The sequence below is a fragment of the Artibeus jamaicensis genome, unplaced genomic scaffold (assembly GCF_021234435.1).
Source record: "Artibeus jamaicensis isolate MK-2021 breed Jamaican fruit bat unplaced genomic scaffold, CSHL_Jam_final scaffold_369, whole genome shotgun sequence".
In the NCBI taxonomy this organism is placed as follows: domain Eukaryota; kingdom Metazoa; phylum Chordata; class Mammalia; order Chiroptera; family Phyllostomidae; genus Artibeus; species Artibeus jamaicensis.
In genome coordinates this window covers 45,301,632-45,327,198 of record NW_026522042.1, presented here as the reverse complement: position 1 = coordinate 45,327,198, position 25,567 = coordinate 45,301,632, and the positions used below count along the sequence as shown (strand labels likewise).

Below are 25,567 nucleotides of genomic sequence, written 5' to 3'. Positions count from 1 at the left end.
ACTGTTCAGTATGAGCTGGCTGCTTTCCTTCATGTATGCATATGCTCATTCGTTCAACCCCCACTTAGAAGTACCGATAAATTCGTGTAAAGTTTGTTGCGCTGGAAAAGCATGTTTTTAGTCTATTTTTGATGAAACTTGGTTTAGGAGATGGGAGAAGGTGGACTCTTCATCTTCTCACCTCTGAATGACAGAAAAATATCACATCACCTACTTTCCTCACAGGAACATGTCTGGTTTTGCTCCTTTTGATCAAAAATAATATTTGCCAAGCCAGTTCCAACCTTAGTAAATTTTCTGGGTCAGCCGTGTTTCAGTTATTTAACCAAGCCTTTGATGAAACACACTTTCTCAATTTTCCTGAACCATACATCCCCAAAGTTAGCCAATGGTCTAAAAATAATCACCTCTTAAAAAACTGAAAATCATCAGCAATAACCACCATAGAAGTACTGTAAATGTGCAGAACTATGTATTTATAGAAGCACTATAAATTTATTTCAGAAAATAAATATTTTGCCTTTAAGCCCACCTTGATTTCTAAAACTGAAAATGTAACTGTGTCCCGATGTGGGTGGGTGGGTGTGGCCAGGTGTGTGTGGGGGTCCGAGTGCCTTCGGCACTGAGCAGGCAGGGACGGCATCGGACGCACACACCTGTCCTATCTCTACATCCACGCGTTCGTCTCTCTTATCTGACGAATATGGAGAGGAAATATTTTAATTCACTGGCAGCACTTGCAAAAATGTTTCCATGTTCTTAGTAGGAGCAATGATAAGTACTTTGAGTAGGATAATTCTAATGTGATTTTCCCCAGTACTTCCTTTGCTTTTAGGCTGACACCTTTCAAATTTAGGGTCTCCTCTGCCCTGTATTCATTAAGACCTCTCAGAGCAGAATGAGTTAATAAAAGACAAATTTGTATCTGATCTTTCACAATGCTGTACCTCAGGCTGCTGTTCAGCATAAAATAACTTAACAAAATGTTAAATCTCTGCCCAGGTAGTTGAGTCAAGTACCCTGAGTTGTGTTGAGTACCCCACCCCCTTGCAGTATTGCTGCATGCTCCTTTCAAGGTGGGGGTGGGTATGATTCCGGGGCACAGTCCCCAGAGAGACACCAGTGTACAACTGCACTTCCACACACCGGAGCCTGGATGCAAACAGGATCTCACGATGACACACAGGCCAACGGACCATCACCTCTGGGCCAAAACTGTTCCTCGGGCTTTCCCCCTCCAACCCAGGTGCCAGTGAGTAGTAGTTCACACATGAAAAATTCTGAGTCTATTTTAGAGCTCATGTCAAAGAGAAGCATCAAGCATCTAAAAATATAGGATGAGCTACTTGTGTATAATCTGTCATGCAAATCTGGATAAATGAACAAGTAATCCAAAATAGCACAACTCTGGTAGGAATAAATTCATCAAAAGTCAGAAGTTTACCCGACTCATTGGAAGTAATATCAGTTTTGAAAGCTTTTAGTTTTTTAAAAGAGGATTCAATTGTAATCAAATGGAATATACATTAAGCTTCCATATTGTTGTTATAAGAACATTCCCAAAACAGAACCATATGGAAGCAAGTAAAGACAACACAATATACATACACTTCTATAATTTCAAGAGTATGTAATAGCTTCATATTTATTATGCCGAAATAAGAAAAAATATAGCATAGCTAAACAGTTAACTTCAACTCTGAGGGCACTTCTGAAATGACAAGAATACAAGCTAAGATCCTAAACACGCAGATTCCAGAAGCTTTTGGCAAAGCCAAGCATGCAAAGTCTCCATCTCCTGCCATCTGCCGCTAGCAAATGTCAGTGTATTTCCTGGATGGAAGCATGCTTCCCCTCTGAATCATCCTTACAGAGACATCCCAAAATATGGCCTACTGCAGTCAAGAATGACTGCCCTGAATTTGGGGGCCAGGGGGGAGGGAGAAACAAAATTGTAATCTTCTTCAATAATTCAGAAGAATCAAGAATTTTCTCATTTAAATGACCAGTGTTCGACTAGTGTCGAACTCATTTTCACTGGGGGCCACATCAGCCTCACGGTTGCCTTCAAAGGGCAGAATGTGATTTTAGTTAAGCAAGAGCTCGGCACTGCCGCTGGGTAGAAACAAGGTGCCGGGCAGATAAAATGAGGTGGAGGGCCAGATTCGGCCAGCGGCCTTGTGTTTGCCACCTGTGGTCTAAATTGCATGAGGCAAACAGAGGCCTATAGTGACAGACTAGGAAAGGGCCACGCCATCTGTGAGAAATGGGAGCATCAAAATTCAGAATCTGTAAGAGAGTGTCCAGGCTTCTGAGGACACATTAGAAAACAAAGTGTTAAAATCACCTTCTTATTCAAGGCTGCACATGAAGACGGCTTCGAGCACGCGGTTCCTGTTTTTGTTGCTGGAGGATTTATGAAGCTCGGAGTGCAATGCCCTTACTGCAGTCTTACAACATTCTGTATGATTAATTGATTGCAAATCACTGCACAGGGTGCCAAGATCACTGGTAGGAAGCAGGTCATTAAATAAAATTAACTCTGCCAACGTTTTGCTTGTAAATGTTGCTTCCAAAACCTGACAGCACCATTCCTTCCAAAACGGCCTCAACGCACGGGAGAAGCAGTCTCCTGCATTTCTGGCAGATGACCCAAATGTTCTATATTTAATCCCAGCATTCTGCATGTTACGCTCGAGGAAGAAAGAGCTGTGGTGTGGTGAAATGTGCACAGAGAGAACTGTGGACAAGAGTCACCAGGAAAACAACTTTGCCCAGCCTTACTGGGAAATTGTTCTGCAAAGGCTCGGAGTCCTATCCTACATTCACTGGAAACTTTGTAAGACTACATTTTTCCTTAGGTACATTTTTGAACCTAGCATTAACATATCAAATTAAATTGAATTAATAGCTCATCCAGAAAGAGCATGGATACCCTGGTCCCTTCTCCAAGGAAACTCAACGGCGATTTATCATGGCAAATTAACATCTCCACAGATCAAAACTCAGGCCCAGGCTTATTTATTATGTGGCTGGAAGTCTGGACAGAACAACAGGGTGAGGCTTCTCCCCTCAGCCAGCTGCGTCTGGGAAATGACCAGCTGAGAACACACAGTGCCGTTCAGTCCATCTGGGGAAAGCAAAGGAATATATTTCTTAAGATGCCACCACACTTAATTTCAAGATCACTATAATGAACATGTGATATTTCAGGCAATATTTTAAAGCTTACAAGTAGCAGGCTTTGCCACAGAAAGTGGTTCACCTTCTAGGAGAGTATTTAAACTAAACACTGGGGAGATACACTGGACTGTTATATAGGATTTAGGAGAAGAAGGGGTTTGTGAAAGTGTTTCACTGATGTGGAGAGAGTACCACGTTTAATTCACTGGTGCTCAAGCTACTTCATTGTTAAAAAACACCCCAGTGAACAGATAGGTTGACTAATAGTTACTGATACAATTAAATGGTAAATTGCTTATGTGTCATCTTCCTAAAATGACAGCAATGGATGCGTTTCTACTTGTTTAGAATAAATTAAAGCATTTTATTGAGTACAAATTTCAGTTTTTATTTGCTACACATAGCCATATGGGACTGCATGTACAATGACCTAAATGGAAAAATAACTGGTACAGGAAGATCTCTCTGGAGGTGGGCAGAGAGTGCCGGGACCTGAATGGCAAACTCACTCAGCACTAGCGAGGAAGGAAAGGCGGTCACCATGCCATTTTTTAAGAAGAGCGTCTACTACGGGCTCAGTGAAATACATCAGACAAAGACAAATACATGTGATTTCACTTATACATGGATTCTAAAGAACAAAATGAACAAAACAGAAACAAATTCATAGACAGAACTGAGGGTTTCCAGATAGGAGGGGGGCTGGGAGACAGGGTAAAAACAGGTGAAGGGATCAGGAGTATTCACGGGGTGGGTGGGTGGGCTTGGATGGGAGTAAAAGAAAACTGTACTTGAACAACAATTAAATAAATACAAAGAAAGAAAGAAAAGGGGGGAAAAAGAAGTATACATGGGTAGTTACAGAACAGTCACAGGATATAATGTACAGCGTAGGGATATAGTCAACAATGCATTAATAACTATGTATGGTGTCAAAGCGTATTATTGTCAGGGGGATCACTTCATAACTTATGGTTGACTGGCCCCTATGCTGTATACCTGAAACTAATATAAAATAATATAGGATGTCAAAGATTGATAAAAAGCACAGAAAGAACACCATCCAACCACGCCCATCTTACAGAAGTTTTGGAACTCCTGCGGGCCTGCCTGTGTGGACCGCCGCCCGCTGCGTGGCTCCACGGGCTTCTCCCAACCCCTCCCAGCGCCTCAGTGCAGCAGTCACGCTGCTTGGCAGGAGCTCCCGGTGGCTTTCATTTCTGCTAAAGAATATGAACCTCATCTCCTTCATTCGCATCATAAATATTTATCGAATGTCCACTGTAAGGCCAATGCTGCGCTTGGTGCTTGTAACAGAGCAATTAAACATGACACATGTAGCTCTCTACCCCCAGGAAGCCTGTTCTACTGTGGGGTGGGCAGACGTGGTATAAATTATTACACATGCAATTAATTTCAATTACAGTTAAGTGCTACTAAGAGATGCTTTCTAGTGACTCTGAACTTTATCTCCCTTTTTTAAAATCGGTTTATCCAGGACTAACAAGGGCAGATTGATTCAGGATAACCAAACTCAAAAAAGAGACCAAGGTCATAAACCAGAACACAATTTTAGAGTGTAAAGTGAGAAATCATTCACGATAAAATACTCCTGTTGGCTGTTCTCAACTTTTTCTTTCTAGTAGGAAGGAGTACTCAAGGAGCCCATGCTCCATTAGAAGGTTTCCTGGGGCTACTCTGATATAATGCAATTAATGAGGGTTGGGTGCTCTGTGCCTGTAGACACTGTACATCCCAAATTGAGATACTTGGTCTCATTGCCAGAAATTTCTCACATTTGGTCCTGAAAGCAGGGTTGACTGGTGTCACTTCTTCCTCCACAGAGAGGAACAGATGGGAGAGAACGCTGCGCGTTCAGTCCTCCCTCCCCCGGACAGTTCTGGTGAGATCCCAACCAATGCCTGCAGCACAGACTTTTCCATTCTGAGTAAAATGCCCCCAGTTTACAGCTGTCTTTTTAAAATCATATTTTAAACTACTGGCTTCCTGTTGACATTTAGGAGATACTCTCATTTTTATCATAGGCCACCCCCAAATCACAATCAAAATGAATTATTCCCAGAAGGTACTCGTGAAGAAGCTGGTGTTCACTGGTTCCCAGGACATGGTAGATACTTTTCCTTTTTTTCTTTTTTTTTAGTTCTTTTAACACTCCCTTCTCTGTTGTACAGATGGGGAATGAAGGCCTGGGGACCGGGCGGCCATAGGAGGGAGCCTGAGAGAGCGCTGGAACTGAGCTTCTCTAACATCAAGTCTGGCTGGCGGTGCCGGGAGAGGTGCTGGCTGCTTCGGAATCACCTAAGGAGCATGTTAGGTGCAGAAATCTGCAGGCCTCAGCCACGCCCCAGCAAACCAGAAGCTCTGAATGGGGGAAGTCGTACTTTCTTTGCGCTCGCCAGTTCTAGCAACCGATCCCGCCCCCGGTACCTCCTCATTAGCCTCATGGTCAGAGGGTGCCTTCCAGGGCACCATCGCGGGATCGGGGAGCTGCAGTTGGGGGCAAAGTCTCTCCAGGTTTTAAGCAACTAGCCTTTAAACACCCAGCACATTCAACTCCATTTTTCTAGATTCATTTTTTTTCCAGAGACTAAATAAAAAGTGGAAGGGAAAAGTTGCCTTATTTGAAAAACAGTTAACATGGTCTCACAGGATCACTGTAAAAAGCAAATGTGAACATGAATTTAAATGTTTTTGAATGACATGAAGTGCCATATAATATTACATTATTATTTACCCAAAGGCGAATTAGTAATGTAGTAATAGCACAACATTTTCAAACCTGGAGGACTATAACCTCCTGAATTTAACTGGAGAAAAAAAAAAGACCACCTATTTTTATCGATAAATTTAACCGGAACGGAGCAAATCCCGTTTTTTATGCACTGTCTATGGCTGCTTCTGAGCCCCAGTGGCAGAGCTGACTACATCCCACAAAGACCCAATGGCCCAAAAAGATTAAAATATTTGCTCTGTTGTCCTTTAGGAAAAATTCTGCCACCCACTGAAGCTGATGGCCGTATTCTTCACAGGGAAACATAAAATAAGTACCCTCCCCTGAACACTCGACCTTTTAACCAAGCCCTAAACTGGAATCTCCGTGGCTGGGTGGACAGAGGGATGAGGAAGGAGACGGTCCCCAGACTTTGGTGTGTGGCCAGGGCGGTGCCTCCACTGCCAGTTTCGGATCATTATCCCACGAGTCTTTGGGACAGCAAGGAGTGCGCCTTATCCTTAAGGTGTGTTTGGTATGTAAATAGTTACAAACTTCCCTTCCAAACCCCACCCTCAGACACCTTGAGAATAAAAGCCACACTGTACTACAGTGGTCTGATATGTGGCCCGCAGACCACATACATGCATGTGTATGTACCTGTATGTATTGTCTGCTCTTCATGTTTTAAGCTAAGGATAAAACCCAAGGCCAAGCCTAACCTCTGGAATCTTTTGTACTGAGTGGACTCCTACTTCAGCAGCTTGTTCCAAACACACTGGAACCCAGGGTGGGAAGGAACAGCCAGCCACACGGCTGGCTGGCTGCCTGTGAATCCACCCACCTGCCGGTTCTGCTCCCCCGCTGTGCACTGGGCCCCGGCTGAGGCGGGATGGCCCCGGCCCAGTTGGCTCGCTCGGCCAGGCTGCCCCCAGAGAACTATGCAATCAGGAAGCTGGCAGTCAGCACCCGAGGCTCACCACGCTCTACAAGCAAATGGCATGCTTCCCTTTCCTGGTGCAAAGTCTGCAAAGGGAGAAAGTCAATCATCTACACCAGTCAGTGAGAAAGATTAAAATTAAGCCTTTGAGCCCAATCCTTTATACTCTTGTCAAGATGTAGATTTACTGAGAACAAGCAATATTACGGTTTCCTTTAAAATGTTACCCAAAGTGCTAGTCAAGACTCTGGATGATATAGAGTTGCTTAATGATTTCCCAATTTTGACTTCTGCAGACTCCCATAAATATATCTGAATAATAATTTGATGTCATAATGAACGTTCCCAACCCTTCAGCTTTAGTTTCATTTAAGCAATTCAATATACAGACAACGAATATCCTTCCCAATCATAAAGAGAGCTCGGTATTCCCAAAGCTCCTAACGAAGGCCTACATTTGGAAATACAGCCTAACGAATCCACACTCAACATCTGCTGCCCTAATTTCTGTGAGTTGACATAAGCTTGATGGCAGACACCTAGACCTGTAAACATATAGATGTTTACATTTATCACAATTTTACTGGTAGGTCATTTTTTAACAAAGGTTAACTCACTTGCCTAAACAAGTAAAAAAAAAAAGCTCACAATGTAGGTAAATTGCGATTTAACTCTGGTACATTTATTTTAAAAAATTAAAGCCTTCATGGCACCTAAAAATACTGCAATGAGAACAGTAATCATTCTATCCTGTGTGAAGAGTTGAAGCATACAGCACCCCCCCCCCAGTACCCACATTAAAAGCCCTGCCCCCACTACCTCGAGATGTCTTTGGAGATAGAGCCATCAAAGAACTAATTCAGTGAGGTCACTAGGGTAGGCCCTAACCCCACGTGACTGCTGTTCCCAGCAGATGGAACTGGGACACGGCCGTGCATGTGAAAGAGCGTCTGAAGACAGAGAGAACACAAGCCTCTACAAGCCAAGGAGAGAGGCCCTCAGAAAAACCAACCCTGCCAACACCTCGCTCTCGGACTCCCAGCCTCCAGAACTGGGAGGAAATGAATTCCTATTGTTCAAGCCACCGGGCTACAGTACATTATTATGGCAGCCCTAGCGGACTAATCCACCCCCCTTTTCAAAAACACCTTTGTCACTGGAGTTCATAGTATCTAACTCCAGTTTCAGTTTTATGGGAAACTGCCTAGAGGTCTTTGGCAAAGCTGCTTTCCACACAGATCACATAAATAAGGCGCCGCTTCAGAATTATGGAATATTTGTAAAACACCAGAAATTATCATGTACTCACTTCATAAAGACTTACTTAAATACTAACTACATCATTGCATTTCATTGAGAAATTTCCTATTTTCTTTCCATATGTAAAAAAGTGTCACTTAAAGTTTAACACAGCTGTCTCTATATATTTTTTAAATCACTGCCAAGATGAAATATTCTGAACACAATGCTTTAGATTTTGAAAATATTTTGGTGGGCACCAGATTCTATATGTAGTAAAGGGAAACAGTCTTTTAGAACTCAAAGATAATAAAGTTATTATCTTTTTCTAACATCTACATGACTAACTCATAAACTTTGGCTCTTGATTTAAATTTTATCACAGGTATGGCAACACCTAAGGCTGTAACTACATTTGAGAGAAACTTTTTACGATAACCTGTGAATACTGAGGTACAGACAGAAATATGACTGAAATGGGGACTAAGAAGATTTCAGGTTATTTTTCATAGCGAGAGGTGTGCAACCTTTTGGCATCTCTGGGCCACACTGGAAGAAGAGTTGTCTTGGGCCACACAGTAAATACACAAACACTAATGGAAACCAATGAGCAAAAAAAGGTTGCAAGTAAATTTACAATTTTCGGTTGGGCCCCATTCATAGCCATCCTGGGCCGCATTTAGCCTGTGGGCTGCGGGCTGGACACCCTTCTAAGGGTTTCTTCTGTTGATTAATAAAATATACAATCATCATAAACTAATAGATGCATTGCCTAAATAGTGCTAGAATTCTAAAACTAGAAGAAAAAGAACTCATAGGAATAAAGTGTTTATTTGTTTGTTTTACCTTTAAGAAGAGTAATGGAGTTGAACATTTCATGGGGCCAATTACACAGCAATCGCCCTACAGGGACTATATTGTTTAAATAAATTCACATTTTCTGTACTCTTGGCTAGTGTCCCTCAGAGGTGTGCAGATTAAGTTCTTAAACCAACCACCTCTTCCTCTATAAATAAAACCAAACAGCACTTTGAATTTAAAGTTCAAATATCCAATAATTTTGTTCATGAAACAACTTCCAAAACTGGGGAGTAAAGTTCTTTAAAATGCTACTTCAAAAAACATTTACAGATCCCATGGGGCTATCATTAGAGACACTATCCTTAAGACAAAGTGTCTTCCGGGAAGAGAGGCACTAAAGGGCATTTATGATCCTTGCAGATACTCAGAAGCCACACGCACTGCCCACCGCGATCCCAAAGGTTCGGGAGTGTTTTCCAAATGGTGATATTCAAGGAAAGGAGGGAAAGAGAACTACCACCACCCTGGCTCCTACTCGTGAACACCCTGCTAGGCATTGCAACAGGATTTATTCTATTTCTACTCCCACTACTTCTTTAACAAGCATAATTCCAAACAACTTTCTAGGAGTCAACAGTTCCTGGTGTGAAGGTAAAGAACATGGACGCCAGAGTCCTGTTCCCCACTCCCATCCTTGGCTCTGCTACTTAGTAGCTCTGTGACCTTGGACAAGTCTCCGACCTTCTCTGGGCCTCAGTGTTCCCTCTCAGATGGAAACAACAGAACCACCTCAATGCATTACTGCATTAAATGAGTCTCTCCATGTAAAACCCCAGGACGGTGCTTGAAACTTGGTGCCATATAACTGTGGGTGTCAGCGGAGGTGAGAGGCAATTCAAACACCAACAACCAGAGCGCAGGGAGCTCAGCGAAGCATCTGGTGAGGACGGGTGGAACAAACCGATGAAAATTCCAGTCGAGGTGACAGCTAAACACATTTGAGAATTTTATTTACAGACAATTTTTTCCATCTGGCTTACACTGTTCCAGAAAGTCATGTTCCTGCTGATCTGAGCTGGTCCCGTGTGACCTGTGCCAACCCCTAAGGAGCTGCCCAGGGGCGGCCGACCTCAGGGCTGGCCCACAGGTGGGATCTTCAGTGCGGCATTAATGAAACCGCGGCTAAACGCACATTGGACAAAACACCAGCCAAGAACATTACAGACAAAGGGGGGTAAATGATAATGGGGAAAAATACAATAAAAAATAAAGGAAAAAGTATTAGAGACAGGTTTTATTAGGTAGAATATTGTGACCTATGGGTCCTCAGCCGGGGTCCCAGGTGGCCACTCACCTGAACATTCAGCAGCCAAGAGTGAAAGCAGGGGACGATGGCACTGCACTGTCCTTGCTTCCAGCACATGGACTGTCCCCGCCCCCGCACACGCCCCTCCTGCTTCTCCCAGCCCCGCGCCCACCCCACCCCAGCACTCGGGGAAGGCACTGGCCCGGCCTGGCGAAGACCAACATCAGGGGATTACTTTGTGCTCCTTTCAACTGTAGGAGCTGTGGAGGCGCTGGCAGGGTTGGAACAATTTTATCTGGCCCTGACAAGCCCCTTAATAATATATATCCAATTTTTATTCCACTTCCCTATCACCTCCTAATCTCTTTCTTTTCTCTCCTCCAGGAAGTCCTTATCATGCTTAAGTAAACAAACAGAAACAGGGTTTTTCAAGTAGTTGCAAAACTCCAGCCGGAACAGCACACACTGCATTTCTGATCTAATCCCTTCTTACACACACCAGGGTGTTCCTACGAGACTCAGGCTGCAGCTGATGTTCCTCTCCTCCATCAATGCTCTGTGCGGCCCCGGCCCCGGCCCGCACTGGACACACACTATTGGAAGCCAGAGTACTTTCTGTCAGCATTTTGCTGGGCTAGGTCTAATTCCTTACATGTGGAGAGACTGCTTTTGTATATAATCACTGTTTATTTCCTCAGTACATTCTCTATCTCCTGCAAGTGTGCTGCCAAATGTTTAAAGCTTTCTAGTTGGAAGCACGAGGCAGCAGTAAGAGATGGGAGATATAAAAAAAGCATGCGAGGAGTACTTCTTTAAACAAAAGCTGAATGTGCTTTAACTCAAACTGAGTTTTTGAATTACACCACAGCCAGTTTGCAAAGCCACACTGACAAAAGCATCTGCGGTGCTGGAAACAGCCCGTTAAGGAACCAAGACAGCAAAGCAACACGCACCTAGAGAAGGCAATCCTGCAGCGCGGCCTCCCCTGGACCAAAGTTGCAAAATAGTGCATGAAAGTGGTTACATTTTATAACTTCTTCCTGACTCTTCATTTTATTTCATCCCAATGAACTATTTCATTGTATCTGTTTGTATGTAAAGAATATATGAAATGATACTGTAAAGTACTATTTCATTCTCTCCTGTATGCTGACAAGAAAGGACATTATAGCAGTGACCATAACGAATTATCCATGACTACAAATCAACATCTTTTAGATTAGTAATAATAATTTGTAAAAGCTAAATATCTTTAAAACTTTCCACTGTTGAAAAATTCTCCCACTGACAAGCTAAGACTACGCATTGAGCACGGAAGCAAATCTGTGCACAGTCCTGAAGGTCTCTATGCTGCTGATTGTTTTATGTTTCTGAAACTGTGCAGTTGGTGATTTATTTCGCATCACGTGGCCAGCCATTTGTTTATTCTATTGCATGCCATCTGTTTTTTGGTAGAGAGGTTTCGAGTTCTTCTCATGCCCTACCTCATACCCCACAGAAAACAATTTATAATAGACTTAAATTTAAATCATTTGGATGCATGGGGAGTTGGTAACTGGAGCTGCCTTTCATTGATATTTGGCAAATGCTTTAATGGGATTAGCAAATTGTGTTATTACGAGGTACTTATGGAGACACAACACTTTCTTTTACAATGACAAATAATGTTAACAGTTTCATTGTGGGTGTTTAATAGCAGCACAGGTTTTACAAACGTTCCAGGAAATTGCCCTGATAGACAGTAAAGTCCGACCACAAAGCCTGTCCCTATCTTTTATGTCTGAGAGCCAACAAATACTTGTATCTGGACGTGGCAGGGTCTACTGTGAGGAATAAATACCAAGTTGCTCCACTTTTAGGAGAAGGTTCTCATTTAACCCACAGGCCTGGAAACCCTGTCCGACCCTGACTTGCTGGCGGCTTGTGGGCCCTCCGGCCATGGCTGGGCCTGTCCAGCTACTCAGAGTGATGGCCGTCCCCAGGTTTTCCCCAAAGAAAAGCTTATGCCACAAACGTCGGCCCACCAGCACTGATGCATTCCCGTTCTACGGCCCACACTGATTCACTCTAAAGGAGAGCCAACCATTCAGAGACACCGCTGCTTGCTGAAACTGCACAGATGATGCTTAAAGTGTTAATTACCATTTTTACAAGGATCCTCGCTGCTTTGGTGGAGAGGGGGTGTCCGGTGGCAGGGCTCCGCGGCTGTCCACAGTTCATGGTTGACACCCGAGGCCGGAGGAATGTCCGTCTTGAGGTCTACTTGAGGTGTACTAGTCCTTGCCAAGTCAGGATTCGCTGTATCGAGGGGGTAAGTGGCATCCTGGCGGAGGGCTGATGGAGCTGGTTTGTTGAAAGTGTTAAATGACATTTGTGCTAAAGCGTCATTGAGGAAGAGTGAATTTTCAATTTGTAAACTCTCGGATCGATTAAGTTCCATGACCTGAGTAAGAAAATTAAAAGAAAAAAAACACACACACACAATAATTTCTCCAGGCATTTGAACAAGTTTTACAAAGTATTTATTCCCAATAGAATTTATCAGTCAGCACTGTAATAAGAACGAAGTCAAGAAGAATATTACCACTGACTTCTTCCTTGCATCCCCTTTGCAATGAGCCAGCACCCAAAACTTCAATTTGCTGGCATGGCATAGCTTAAAAAATAAACAAACTATAAAACAAGCAGTAGTGCTCTCTGCATTCAAATGTTTTCACTTTTTTGAGAGGGTAGCATTTTATCTAACTTTTGCTAAATAAAAAAGCTGAAAACATATTCATGCATATATGTATTCGCAATAAGTATAATTTAGCCAACTTGAAAGGAAAGTCAGACACCACAGATCTTTTTTTTTTTAAATCCGCACCCAAGGATGTAACCCATTTTACCCATTACAAGGATGTAATCTGCACCCATTTACTGATTTTAGAGAGGGATGTGGGGGTGGGGGGAAGAGAAAGAGAGAGAGTCATCAGCGTGAGAGAGAAACACGGAGGGGCCGCCTCCCCCACACACTGACTGGGGCTCAAACCCAACACCTAGGAACGTGCCCCGATGGGGGTCAGACCCACACCCTTCTGATGTCTGGGATGATGCTCCAACCAGCTGACTCCCCCAACCAGGGCTCAACAGATATTTCCTATGAGCTAATCAACTTTTACAACTTCATGTACTTATCAGTAAAAAGCTGATATGTGCACACAGTACAGAAAAGTAAACTCCTGGGACAAACGGACTTGGCGAGGATGGTTAGAGAGGGTGCAAGTGGAACACAGAATCTCCTGAAAGGGCTCTGTCTGCCCAGCCCTTAATCTCTGCACTCATGTCAACCATTATTAGTGAACGGGGAGTGTGAATTCACTACATCGGATGGACACAAAGAGCATAAGCTTGGAATAACAGGACAGGGTTTGACTTGCTAAATTCAGGACCCACACTGCACATTAGTAGCCAACAGATCTGCTAAGCGGTACACCTGTACACAAGTCCAAGACCGGAGCACGTGGAGAGGCCTCGCCTGCGGGAAGGACAGCATGCTGGGGTGCTGTGCCTCCAGGGAAAGCTTCCTCTGACCGGGAAGGCTCCACTCTGGCTTCCTTCTCTGGGTAATGGCGACTCAGTACACCATGAGCCATGATCCAACAGGGCCTGGGCCTTTCTGGTGTCCCTATTTCAAATCAAGATGCACACTCATGGTCCTGAACGTCCCCAGCTTCTGGTACCTGCCTACTGAGTAACTCCTGTGAGCGCCCGCACAAGAAGCAGAGAGACAGGATGGCCATGAGTGAACCCGTCTTTGGAGAAGCTGCCCTGGACTCTGCCTGGGAGCACACCAGAGGGCGGGAGATCGTACCTCCGTGCTTCCGGGAGGGAGCTCCGCGGGGAGGCTGCTCTGCCGGCAGTGCTTCCAGCTGCACAGCAGGCTCTGCTGGGCGCGCACCCGCTCCCGCTCCCTCTCCACCTGGCGCTGGCCCTCCCGCAGCCGCTGCAGGTCCTGCTGGTAGTCCCGCAGCTGCTGGTCCAGCTCCCCGCGGCTCTTCCGCAGCAGCTGCTCCTGCGACTGGCACTCCCTCTCACGCTCCTGCAGCCGGCTCTCCCTGGCCTCCTGCTCCCTCCGCTGCAGGTTGCACCTGCGATGCCAGCGCCGCTGGTCCTGCTGGAACTGGTGCTGCAGCTTGGGGATGTTGGCCAGCTCCTCTCGCTGCTTCTCCAGGTTGCGGGACTTGTCCTGGTCCAGGAAAGGGCTGCCTCGCAAAGAGGGGCCAGGGGACAGGCCCTCCTGCTGCTGCAGAACCAGCCTGTGGATCTCAATGTGGCTGTCCTGAATGGTCAAGGCGGCCTGGCAGAGCAGAGAGGAAAAAGGGAAAGACTTCCATGTTGTTCCCACATGGGGCTGGAACTACCTCTCAATGCAAAAGCCACCACCCAACTATTTTCTCCTGTGCTTGCTGCCCTTTTGCTAAGTGACCCCAAAGACCGGCCTCTGCACTTCACATCTGTTTGTCTGCATTTCCCAGGGGTACAGCCTGGGAATTTGTACCAAAAGAACTAAAGCACAAAAGCACCCCCTCCCCTACTTTTGGAAATGGGGTTTATTGCTGGGTTTTAGATATTACATAAGCAAACCTTCAGAATAAGAATTCAGTACATAAATTCACAAGACTGCATTCCTATTCTTTGTCTCATGCCTCCTGCGGAATTCATGAGAAGCTAAGAACCCATACAAACTGGTAGTCTCCTCTATCTGAGTCTCCAACCAGGAATTACTTAAGCTGCGTTACGTCTACGAAGACACAACAATAAAAGTCAATCACTTGTCCACTTTCAGTAAGTGATCTGTTTGCAGCCTAATGCCCAGGACTAGCCGCTGATACCACATTTAGGATAAGAAAGAGGTAAAGTTAGTCTCGTTACTGCTGTTTCTTTGCAGCAGAGCTGGAAGGGCCTGCATAGAACACCGAGCTGAGATTCATTTAATAGATTGGTAACAGGAGGCAGCAATGATTAAGGAAACACAGATACTCTAAAGCCCAGAGGACATTACCAACTAGATTAAAAAAACAGTTTGAGTTACGGTATCTGCCTATGAAAACTTTGGCATCATCACAGAAAATAATTGCCAAGATTTGGAAGGATTCCACAAAACAAAACAAAAAAAACCCTCTGTGAATGCCCTTGGAAGCTTTTAATTTTAAAAGTTCCCACTTAAAGTGCAGAGCAGCACAGAGGACCAGACCGGAAATGGCCACGTACTGGGGGTTTGCGTGCGTTTTGACTCATTATGAAAAATTATCACTCTCCTAGGGATAAATTCACATTTTCCCTCCCTAAGAATTTTTAAAACTATCCGTGCAACAGATGCTGGAGAGACGGGGACTTGACCATTGGTAGCTCTTTGTGAGAAAAGCAGTTTCCCAATTTTTGAAGGTTAAAAACTAGGGCATAGGTGTATTTAAGTTGGTTATTGTCTTGGAATAAGATTTAAAAATGTATTCGCTGGGGTCTTTTGAAATAAAATTCATATTTTTCAACTTGAAAAGAATTCTCGAAATTTCAAATTCACATAAATGTTTAATTCATGTCTTTTAGAAGTTATTATAAAGAGAACAATCATTAAGAATAGATACTAGTTTCTTTTTAAAGATTTTATTTATTTATTGTTAGAGAGGGGAAGGGAGGGAGAGAAAGAAAGGGAGAGACATATCAATGTGTTAGAGATCCACAGGTTGCCTCTCATCTGCCCCCAGCTGGGGAGCTGGTCCATAACCCAGGCATGTGCCCTGACAAAGAACCAAACTGGCCACCTTGTGGTTCCCATACCAGCACTCAATCCACTAAGCCACTCCAGCCAGAGCAGATACTAATTACTTCAATCTTTAAATATGAAATAATAAGTCATTCGGGACTTTGAGGGCCTGGGTAAACAAACTGTAGACTATACGTCATCATTTAATTCTAATGAATCTTAAGGGCATCAGTATACTAAAACAAACAAAAATCCAGTATTTTACATGTCAAGACTATCATAGGCAATGACAGCTCTCATATAAGGGTTACTGTTGGACTAAGTGCTGCCAAATTCAACGTTTGGGAGAAGGCCACGCTCTTCTCTGCATAGAGGTGGGATTTGAAGATTGGATAGTATTTATTTTCACACTTAATGTTGATCATTAGAGAACAGCCTTTGCTTCTCAAGTTCAGGGAAATTCCCAATTCACTCTCTTAACTCTTCTTTGCTGGAGTGACTCTGTGGCCTTTCCTTTCTGCTTTGCCTACACCTCATCTCTGATTCTGCTCTCCTAATGCAGAGATCAAATTTCACTTTCTTCTGATTCAAAAATGCTTGGGTAAAAACTTCGGTCATGCATGAGAAGTTCAGCTTGGAAAGAGAGGACTGCCACGAACAGAAATCTCTCAGAGCCTATATCCTTATACCAACTCAAAACTTTGGGGAAGAGACTTACGTTGTTTCAACCTAATGAGCTGCAAAAGTTAGGTCATTTAGGTAGGTTGCCCTAGCCTTTCTGAATCTTGAATCCACATAGGGCTGCAATCCAAGTTGAAAAGAACAGCCCTGGCTGGTGTAGCTCAGTGGGATGAGCACGGGCCTGTGAAGCAAATGGTCACTGGTTTGATTCCCAGTCAGGGCACATGCCTGGGTTGCAGGCTGGGTCCCCAGTAGGGGGCACATGAGAAGCAGCCACACATGGATGTTTCTTTCCCACCCTTTCTCCTTCCCTTCCCCTCTCTCTAAAAATATAAATAAATAAAATGTTTTTTAAAAAAAGACCAGACAGGACTCTGGCAGTGTTTCCATCAGGACGGGCAGGACGAGGGGGGGGCTCAATGTTTTCATCTCCCCAGAGTTAACGAGCTACACTCAAAACACACCCCCTCTCAGAGCTGAAAGGCTTTTTATTTCACATGATAAATCCAGTCTCTAAGAACGTCTGCCCCTGACCAGCATGACTAGTGCAAGGCAGTAAAGGCATTGCCACTGAATTTTGGACAAGACAAGAATGCTCACTACTACCACCATTATTTAATATATTTTCAGAAGTTCTGGCGAAAGCAGTAAGCCAAGAAAATAAAACTGATACAATTATTGAAAAATAGTCATAACATCATTTTCAAATTTTTACTTTCTATCTGGAATATGCCAAAGAATTAACAGAAAACCTATTAAAACAAAAAATTCAATGATGAGTAGCCAATTACAAAATATACATAAAAATCAACATCCTTATTATCTGTAACCAGTACTGGGGAAACACAGTAAAAAAAAAAATTCCATTCACAATGGGAACAAAGAGACAATTATCTGGGAATAAACTCAGCAAAAACAAAACAAAACACAGTACCTACATGAAGATAATCACAGTTTCCCAGAACAGCATAAAATAAAAGATGAACAACAATACATTCTCAGAAAAGAGGACTAATTATTGCAAAGGTGCCAATTCTCCCCAGTTGAATTCATAAATACAGGGTGGGGCAACAGTAGGTTTCTAGTTAGTTGTTTGTGTGGAAAAACACCAAATAATGAATAAATAATGATACAAGAATAAACTCTGTTTTGCATACTCACAACTGGAGGCCTATTTTTGCCCCACCCTGTATAATGAGACTCTAACAGTCTTGGTAGAAAGATAAGAAACTTGTCGGTAATTCCAAAGCTCTTAGGAAAGAACATGCAGATAAGCATAGAAAAGGAACCAGAGGAGACCAGTGGCACTGTCATTCCGGGAAGGGTAACCTAAAACCGTGACAGCGAAGGCGCTGGTGCCAGGACAAGAACATGCCCGGTACAACATGAGAGGAAGAAGTCCTGCCGGCTGAAGCGCAAGTAAGAAAATGTCGAATGTAGTATGGCTTCACATTTTTTTCTGGTGAAGACTTAAAAATCAGACTTAATTTTATTTTCTTTTACTATTCAACAGGTATGAAATAGGAAGTACGATTGGTAATAAACCAGTAGGGGAAAAGCTGAATATTAACAGTAATCAAATTAAAATTAAAATAACTAGATACCTTGACCAATTTTCAAACTGACAAGTAGAAAGGGGTGTTGATTGATTATGTTGGCAATGTCTACTAAAAAACTAAAGAAAAAATTCTCGTAATTGACCCTAAGGAAACACAGACTAATGTCCAAAGAAATTGGTGTGCAAGGCCATCACGAGAGTGGCATTAATACAGAAGTGTAAACTGTGAGGAGCTGCATGCATCCCGTGGACCTTACACAACCATTAAACTTGTGCTATAGAATGATGGCTGACAACACAGAGAGGTGCGGGCTGCGAGACTCCGGGCAAAATGACTCTAGAAAACAGGCGGGGGGCGTGCCAAGCTGACGATAATAATCCTTTCTATAGAATCATGAGTCATTTTACTTTACTGATTTGTATCCTCCGATTTTTCTACAAATTTATCTGCAATACAACCATGGCTTTGATATCATTTAAAGATATTTTTTAAATCCACAAATTAAGCAATTAGATGTATGCAGCCTTTCTTGTATTTGGCCTAAGGGACCATTGCAACCTATAATCCTAAACACAACCGCGATGGCTAAGCCTGTCTTTGCAAGTCATTTGACAGCAAGTCACTTGGCAGCAGGCTTTGTGGTCCTCTGCCTCCAGATGCTCAGCCCACTGCGTGGCGCCTGGATAGACAGAACACCCGGTGAATGCTGGGTGGATGAACAAACAAAAGAATGAAGGAGTACATGAATCATTTAACTGCTCTAATGGCCTAAGGCCAACATGTGGAAGTGAACAAAGTTTAGGTGTGAATTTGAGTTTTCACCAGAAAATGTGAAGTCATGCTACACTCATCTAAGAGTTTCATTGTAAACTTCCAGCCAGGTCCCAGTCACCAGCATTTTTCAAAGATATGAACTGTTTTATGGTTTCAGAAGAGATTGGTGTACAATGTGGCAGTGGTGCTGCCTCGTGATTACGAAACCAGGCAAAGTTCAACACATCTCGCTGAGTTACGGTGGGGGCTGGCACCTTTTAACATCTTTCACTGCCTCGCAAGTGTTCTAATTTTTAAAATCTGGGAATCATCAAATAAAGTGAATTACATTAAGAGAAACATTCACAAGGTCAAAAATTAGAGGAGTGTAGTTACCTGAAGGCTATATAAGAGACGGGTTAAATTCTGTATTGCTTGTATAATCTGAAAAATAAGATCCTAAGTGTCAAATTCTTGAAAAAGCATTTATTATCCACAAATAGAGGATGGCAGTATAGGTAAGGTATGCTTAGCTCACCTCTGACTGTGAGGAACCTGGAAAACTTCTATAATCCACCTAAAATACATAAAAAAACATAAGAAAATGAGTAATCACTCTACTTTTGAAAAGCTGCATTGTAGTGTCCCCAAAAATATGACCTCGGGTAAATCACTGCACTCTCCCTAAACTCCTCTGTAGTGACTCTGTCCCCAACCCCCTATCCCCCAAAATCAAAGCCTGTACAAATGAACCATCACTTAATGAAAGCCCCTCTGAGCAAACTCAGCATTGAGAAGCGCGGCTTCTTCTCACCCAACCATTCCCTAAAACAACGAGGGAGCATGGTGAGGACACGCCGCACACTCTCAGTAAGTGACAGTGTTTGCCCTGCACAAACCACACTATACAGTGAGCTCCTTGTGCCGGGCTTGAGGTTGTCTCCCAGGCCAGACTTGGAAGCTGGAGAACATCAGGCCTGGTCTCGAGCTCCTGTCTCAGTTTTTGAGAGGCGCAAAGTCCAAACAGGCAGAAGAAAGCAGGCCCAGAGGCCGCTGGAAGGGACAGTGAGGGAAAGTGTCCCTTCTAGCACAGAAAAGGGAAGTGAGACCAGCAGAGAATGCAGACACACAAATAAACACTGAGTTTTAAATCTTTTTAATAACTTTTCAAGTGTTTCTTTGTTTACACCCAGATGATTTAGGGAGATCACCCACAGGCAGCCCAAAGGGGAGCACTCAGCTGGCCTGCTCTGGATTCCACCTCTCAGAGCTCACTGACTCTCCGAGACCGCCTCACAGAACCACCGTCGGCAGAGGCCTTGAATGAGGCCACCAGGGACCCAATGCCCCTGGGGAATGGGGTCTCTCTACCCACACATTAGGGGCACGGGGGGACATGGGGTTTCCAGTTTCCAGAGTTTAGGTGAACATCTGTCTATTCATTTATTGGCCGTCTTTTCTCACTAGGATGTAAGCCAACCAAGAGCAGCATTTCATCTGGGTACTCACTGCTCTAGCCACAAACCTGCATGGAACAGATGCTCACTCCACTGTACAGAAAGTATGTGGCACCCAGCGTGTATTCCACACCTAGTGCCATGGAAGGTCAGCAGACTCCCTGCCTTCCAGGAGCCTCCAGTCTCCCACTGCTCTCGTCTGAGCAGCTTTAAATGACACCACAGCTGCCAGTGCTCAGGTGACACTGGGCTTGTTAATCACTTCAGGCTGCTGACGATGCCTTGATGGCCTCGCCAGATCGCTTCCCTCACACTGCCCATGAACCACATTATTAGCCAGCACCTCTTCCAGAGGACGGATAAAGGATGGGGAAAAAAACGAAGTTGAGGGTCATCAGATCTGTTCTCAACCCCCTGAAAGACAATGGGGGATAAGAACCGCCCTTCTGTGGTGCGCTTCGGAATTCTCTCATTTCTGGTTCTGTTCTTGCTCCACACTCCACGGTTTTTGTAATAAAAAGATTGTTTGATATATAATTTTTATATTCTATAAAAATTGGAAACATGGAAATGAGTTGAGTTATGCTACGTGTGGTTCCTTATTTCCAAGAACCACACCAGGTTTGATACAAGACAGGAATGTTTAACATCATATTTTTAATGGAGTTGGCCCGCCACCTAGTGGTCAATTTAGATAGCTACAGTCGGTAATTTCACTCAGGATATTTTGTCATTTGGGTAACAAATTTAATTTTTTTAATTCTTTAGAAAATTTTTTTAAAAACCCTTACCTTATTAAGAACTTTAATTATAAAATATCCATTGTATATTTTTGAAAGTTTAATTTCAAGTGATCTTGCCTCATCTGTCAGTTCATTTAGTTTATCAAAACGCCTTGTTAATGGCAAATTTCCCAGACAGGTTCGTCCAAAGAGGCAGCCGGACACTTCATCTCACTTACCTGTGACTGCATCACGGAAGGAAAGACTTTAGGGGTGGGAGGCAGCGTCCCACCAAGAGAAACGTATTAGTAAGCACCCTGCTCCCCCTTCCTTTCTCTAATAAAGTAGAAGCAGTTGGGAGCTACGAACTGCAGAGTGAAGGCTCCACTGAAAAGGATGGAGAGCAGGAAGGGTTTTTAAAAGAAAGAAGTTAGAAGGCGCACAGTTGGAATAAGTGGAGGAAAATACTGAATTCCTATTTTTGTTTCAGCCTATGGCATTTTAAACACTCAACCACAGCCATTTTTTCCCATGGATTTAAAAACTATCGTTGGATTTGGTTTCTCAGTCATTTGTATATTTATACAAAAAATACACATAAGATGCAACGAAGACAAAGATCTGACACATGCCACTCCCCACGCTGACATGTGCTGGTATGTGGCCGCTCACCTCCTTCGGCCCCAGACACAGCGCAACCCCCGAGCCCGGGCGGCCCTGGGGAGGCCCAGTGGCCGCCTCCCAGAGCCGCGCTCCTACCCCTGTTCTGATGGCTCAGCTTCACTGGAAGTTGATAGGAAGTCTCCCACATTTAGTTTTCAGAAGAGAGTGTTGTAACTTACATGGATAGAATGTCAAGAAAGAAAAGGCCCCAAGAAGAAAGAAAGAGAGAAAGACAGAAGCGATATTCCCACATCAGAACTATTTCTGCTGCTCCAGTGCCAGGTCGCACCAAGGCCCCAGGCCCCGCCTCGGCCAAGAGCTGCTCAGCGTGGTGGGTGAAAGCCAGGGCTTCAGCACAGAAAGGGGAAGTGAGACCAGCAGAGAGTGCAGACACACAAGTAAACACTGAGGTTTAAATCTTTTTAATAACTTTTCAAGTGTTTCTTTGTTTACACCCAGATGGTATAGAAAAATCAAGAACATCTTAAGAAGAAATCAGAAAGTATACACATGAATATTAAACTTGAGAACAATTCAGGAAAACACATACTGGTCTGGCCGTGGACAGACCAGGACCTGAGGTTATTTCATTACACACAGCAACCGGGGCCATTTGCTAACAAATCGGTTCACAATACCTTCTCCCCTGCGTCAGAGACCGCCAAGTCAGCTCCCACACCCTGGGTCCCGGAATCCACATCCCAACAGCCTCTTCCTCCTGTCCCTTCCGTGACTAGTGCTGGAAGCACGCCGTTGAGACAGAGACAAAAAGGACATGGTCACACATCAGCCACTGGACTGGGCTCTCCTGTCCCCAGCCGACCCATGGTTCCCAATAACGAGCACCATAAAACCACACGCATCGGACATTCTCCTATGAGGTGCCTCCACAGCACAGAGCAACGTGGAGACCCTGCCCCCAGGGAGCGTACAGGCTAACAGACACCAGACTGACAAATGGCATCAATTACCGCCCATCTTTTTATTTTGCTTCTTTTCTTGTAGAGGGGTGGTCGTGTGCAGGTGGTGAAATGGAAAGGGGGGGCTCTGCATCCCACTTTCACCTCACAGGGAAAAGCCACCTGGGGAGGGCCGGGCTGAGAACAGGCGTGTGGGGCAAAGCCGGCTGGAGGACCGGTCTGCGGAGGGCCCCCTGGTGGCCGGTGGAGACAGCAGGCCACAAACCAGGCTCGGGAGGGAGGGGCAGGAGCGGGTCATCCTTCTGAGCAGGGGAAGGTGGCTGCTCAGTGAGGTCCTTCGTGACCTCACTGTCCCTATCTCTAACTAACTGATTTTTAAAAATAATTTCCGAGTGGATTTTTCCTCCCAACTCTTGTTTATGCGCTAAATTTACAATACTAAAACTGCTACATATTTAACCTATAAAAACACAGAAATATTTCTAGTCCAGAAATATTTTTAAGTACCACCTATGGATTTCACCCCATTCATTAAATCTCTGTTGGTGGGATTTTATTTCTATGAACTCAGTTAAACTCACACTCTGCTCAGCTTACACTGATTAAAACAACCTTCTAAAGCCTTTCACACACAGAATTCCATTGGAAGCTGGTCCAGTCAGGCCCCTGATGAAATAGATATTCACATTGTGACACTTTATATAATTTGTCCCCAGTGCCATCATGAAACTTTATTTCTGATAAAAGGGAAATGCTTTTTTCCCTCTTTGTTTAAATGAGAGTCCTTTGTTACAAAGAAGTTTTTTGTTTAAGCAGAAACAACTTCAAATTATATTAGCTAAAAATTAAGCTCATTTTGTCCAAGCCGGCCAAAGCTTGTTCACTTATAGTGAAGGGACAACTTACAGAGACTTTTCTGTCACTAAAAAATTGGTTCCACTATTGGGCACCGTTCTTAACTTGGACAGATGCCAAAGCATTACCAAAGAATTAACCACTCTTTGTCTTCTCCCCCCACAAAAACAAGGGCCATCAGATGGGAAAGCAGCTGATGGAGAGTCCAGTCAAGGCAGAAGAATGGAATACAGATCACGATCCTCTATTCCTGTCTCCCATGTCAGAGTGGGCAAGAGGGTCTCCAGAATTTCACAGGCAGTAGACTACACCCATCCACCGGACTGGGCCCATCAAGGACCAAAACCAGAGGGCCTTGCTTGGTCTACAGCCTCAGACTGACGCTGGCCTGACTTAGCAAGATACTGTCCTCAAAGTCAAACCCAGAATGGACCCTTCGGGACACACCATCACTAAGGAATGGTATTTTTGTCCCCATCAACCTTATATGAGAATCAACTCCTACAGCCCCCTGCTCCAGCCCAGCCTAGAGCCGAGTAGGTCTTTGGGGTACAGGACCCCGCCAGTGCGCCCCTGTGCCCCTCTGAATGGATCCTGATGGGAGACCACTGCCAACAGCCTCTCGGGGTCTGGCAGATGTCATGGGTGTCCCTAGGAATTCTCCCAAGTCCGGGAGCTGTGGATCCCGACCGGGAACAGCTTCCCTGCCTGGTCGCTGGGAGGGGAGGTGTAGCCGTGGGCCCCGAGCAGCCGGCCAGCCCGACAGACCCTCCCCCCCAGCTGTCCCGGGGAGTCCGAGAGCAGCAGAGCCCTGTGTGCCTGTTTAGATAGAACGTCCTCAACGGCATAATGAGGCTCTTCTCTAACAAGGAAATCACCCAGGGCAATGCAACTCCCCTGATGAATTGGGGCTGTGTTTAAATGAAAAACATATGTGCACATTCTGAAAATAGAAACCCAGGATTAGATAAAGCAACCTTAAGAGGGGAAAACACTAAAAACTGTTCTGCTTCCATGTACCTTAATTATCCAGGGGAAGACATTTAATCCACCGATCTCTAGCTACTAAAGACATATAAGACCTTGTGGGAGTATGGTTTTTACCACCCAAGCATAATTTTAAAATACTTTTTAACTATCTTTTTTTATGCTCTTATCTCAGTAACCTTTGGGGAATTAAATAGTTGGCTTACCGCTATACATATAAAAGTACAATTAGGTTCAGGAGTTACCTAAATCAACTCTCCACATTCTATTTTTCTCTATTTAAAATGTATTAGAACAGAGTTTTAATAAATTAATTCTGACCTGAAGTTACAACAACACTGATCAGGGAGCTTTGGGCACTTCTGCTCTTTTTTTTTCCAGTTTTCTTTTGAAGGTTTTTAAAAGTTGGATGTACTGGGGTGACACTGGTTAGTAAAATCATACAGGCTGCAGGGGTGCAATTCTACATCATCTGTACACTACTGTGCTCAGCACGCCAAGTCCCTCCATCACCATTTACCCCCCCAACACCCTCCCCTGTCCCCCCCCACCATACCCTCCCTCTGACGATGATCACACCGTTGGCTGTGTCTGGGAGTTTTGTCCTGTTTTTCTTAATCCCTTCATCTTTTCACCCAGCCCTCCACCCTCCCTCCCCTCTGACAGCTGTCAGTCTGTTCTCTGTGTCTGTGGGTCTCTATCTGTTTGTTGGTTTATTTATCCACATCTGAGTGAAGTCCTGTGGTGCTTGTTCTTCTCTGACCCGCTTACTTCCCTCTGCACAGTGCTGTCCGGGTCCGTCCTCCCTTTCACCCGCACGACCGAACCTCGGATGCGTGTGTGTACCTACTTCTTTGAGTTATGCTTTCTCCACTGATGTGCAGGAGATTAAGTTAAAGGACTTGTTCTCTAAAGAACTGCAGAGACCCTTTCTTAAAAAAAAAAAGTTGAAAAGTTCTTTCAAAACTGTATTCAATAAGTGATATCAAAAATGAGACAGTAAGTTTGGGGAAGGCACACAGCC

At 44.2% G+C, this 25,567-nt stretch overlaps 1 protein-coding gene across 4 annotated transcripts in view; it reads right to left on the bottom strand.

Moving 5' to 3' along the window:
• ARHGEF28 (Rho guanine nucleotide exchange factor 28) overlaps positions 1-25,567 on the bottom strand; it is a 274,573-nt gene that overhangs the window by 15,433 nt on the left and 233,573 nt on the right. For all 4 annotated transcript variants that reach the window (XM_037157034.2, XM_037157035.2, XM_053657369.1 and 1 more), the window contains 5 exons: positions 22,420-22,520; positions 19,478-19,516; positions 19,336-19,383; positions 14,054-14,539; positions 12,343-12,643 (listed from right to left, as the gene is read on the bottom strand). In XM_037157034.2, the coding sequence (XP_037012929.2) occupies positions 12,343-12,643; positions 14,054-14,539; positions 19,336-19,383; positions 19,478-19,516; positions 22,420-22,520 (975 nt within the window). The remainder of the gene's footprint in view (positions 1-12,342; positions 12,644-14,053; positions 14,540-19,335; positions 19,384-19,477; positions 19,517-22,419; positions 22,521-25,567) is intronic.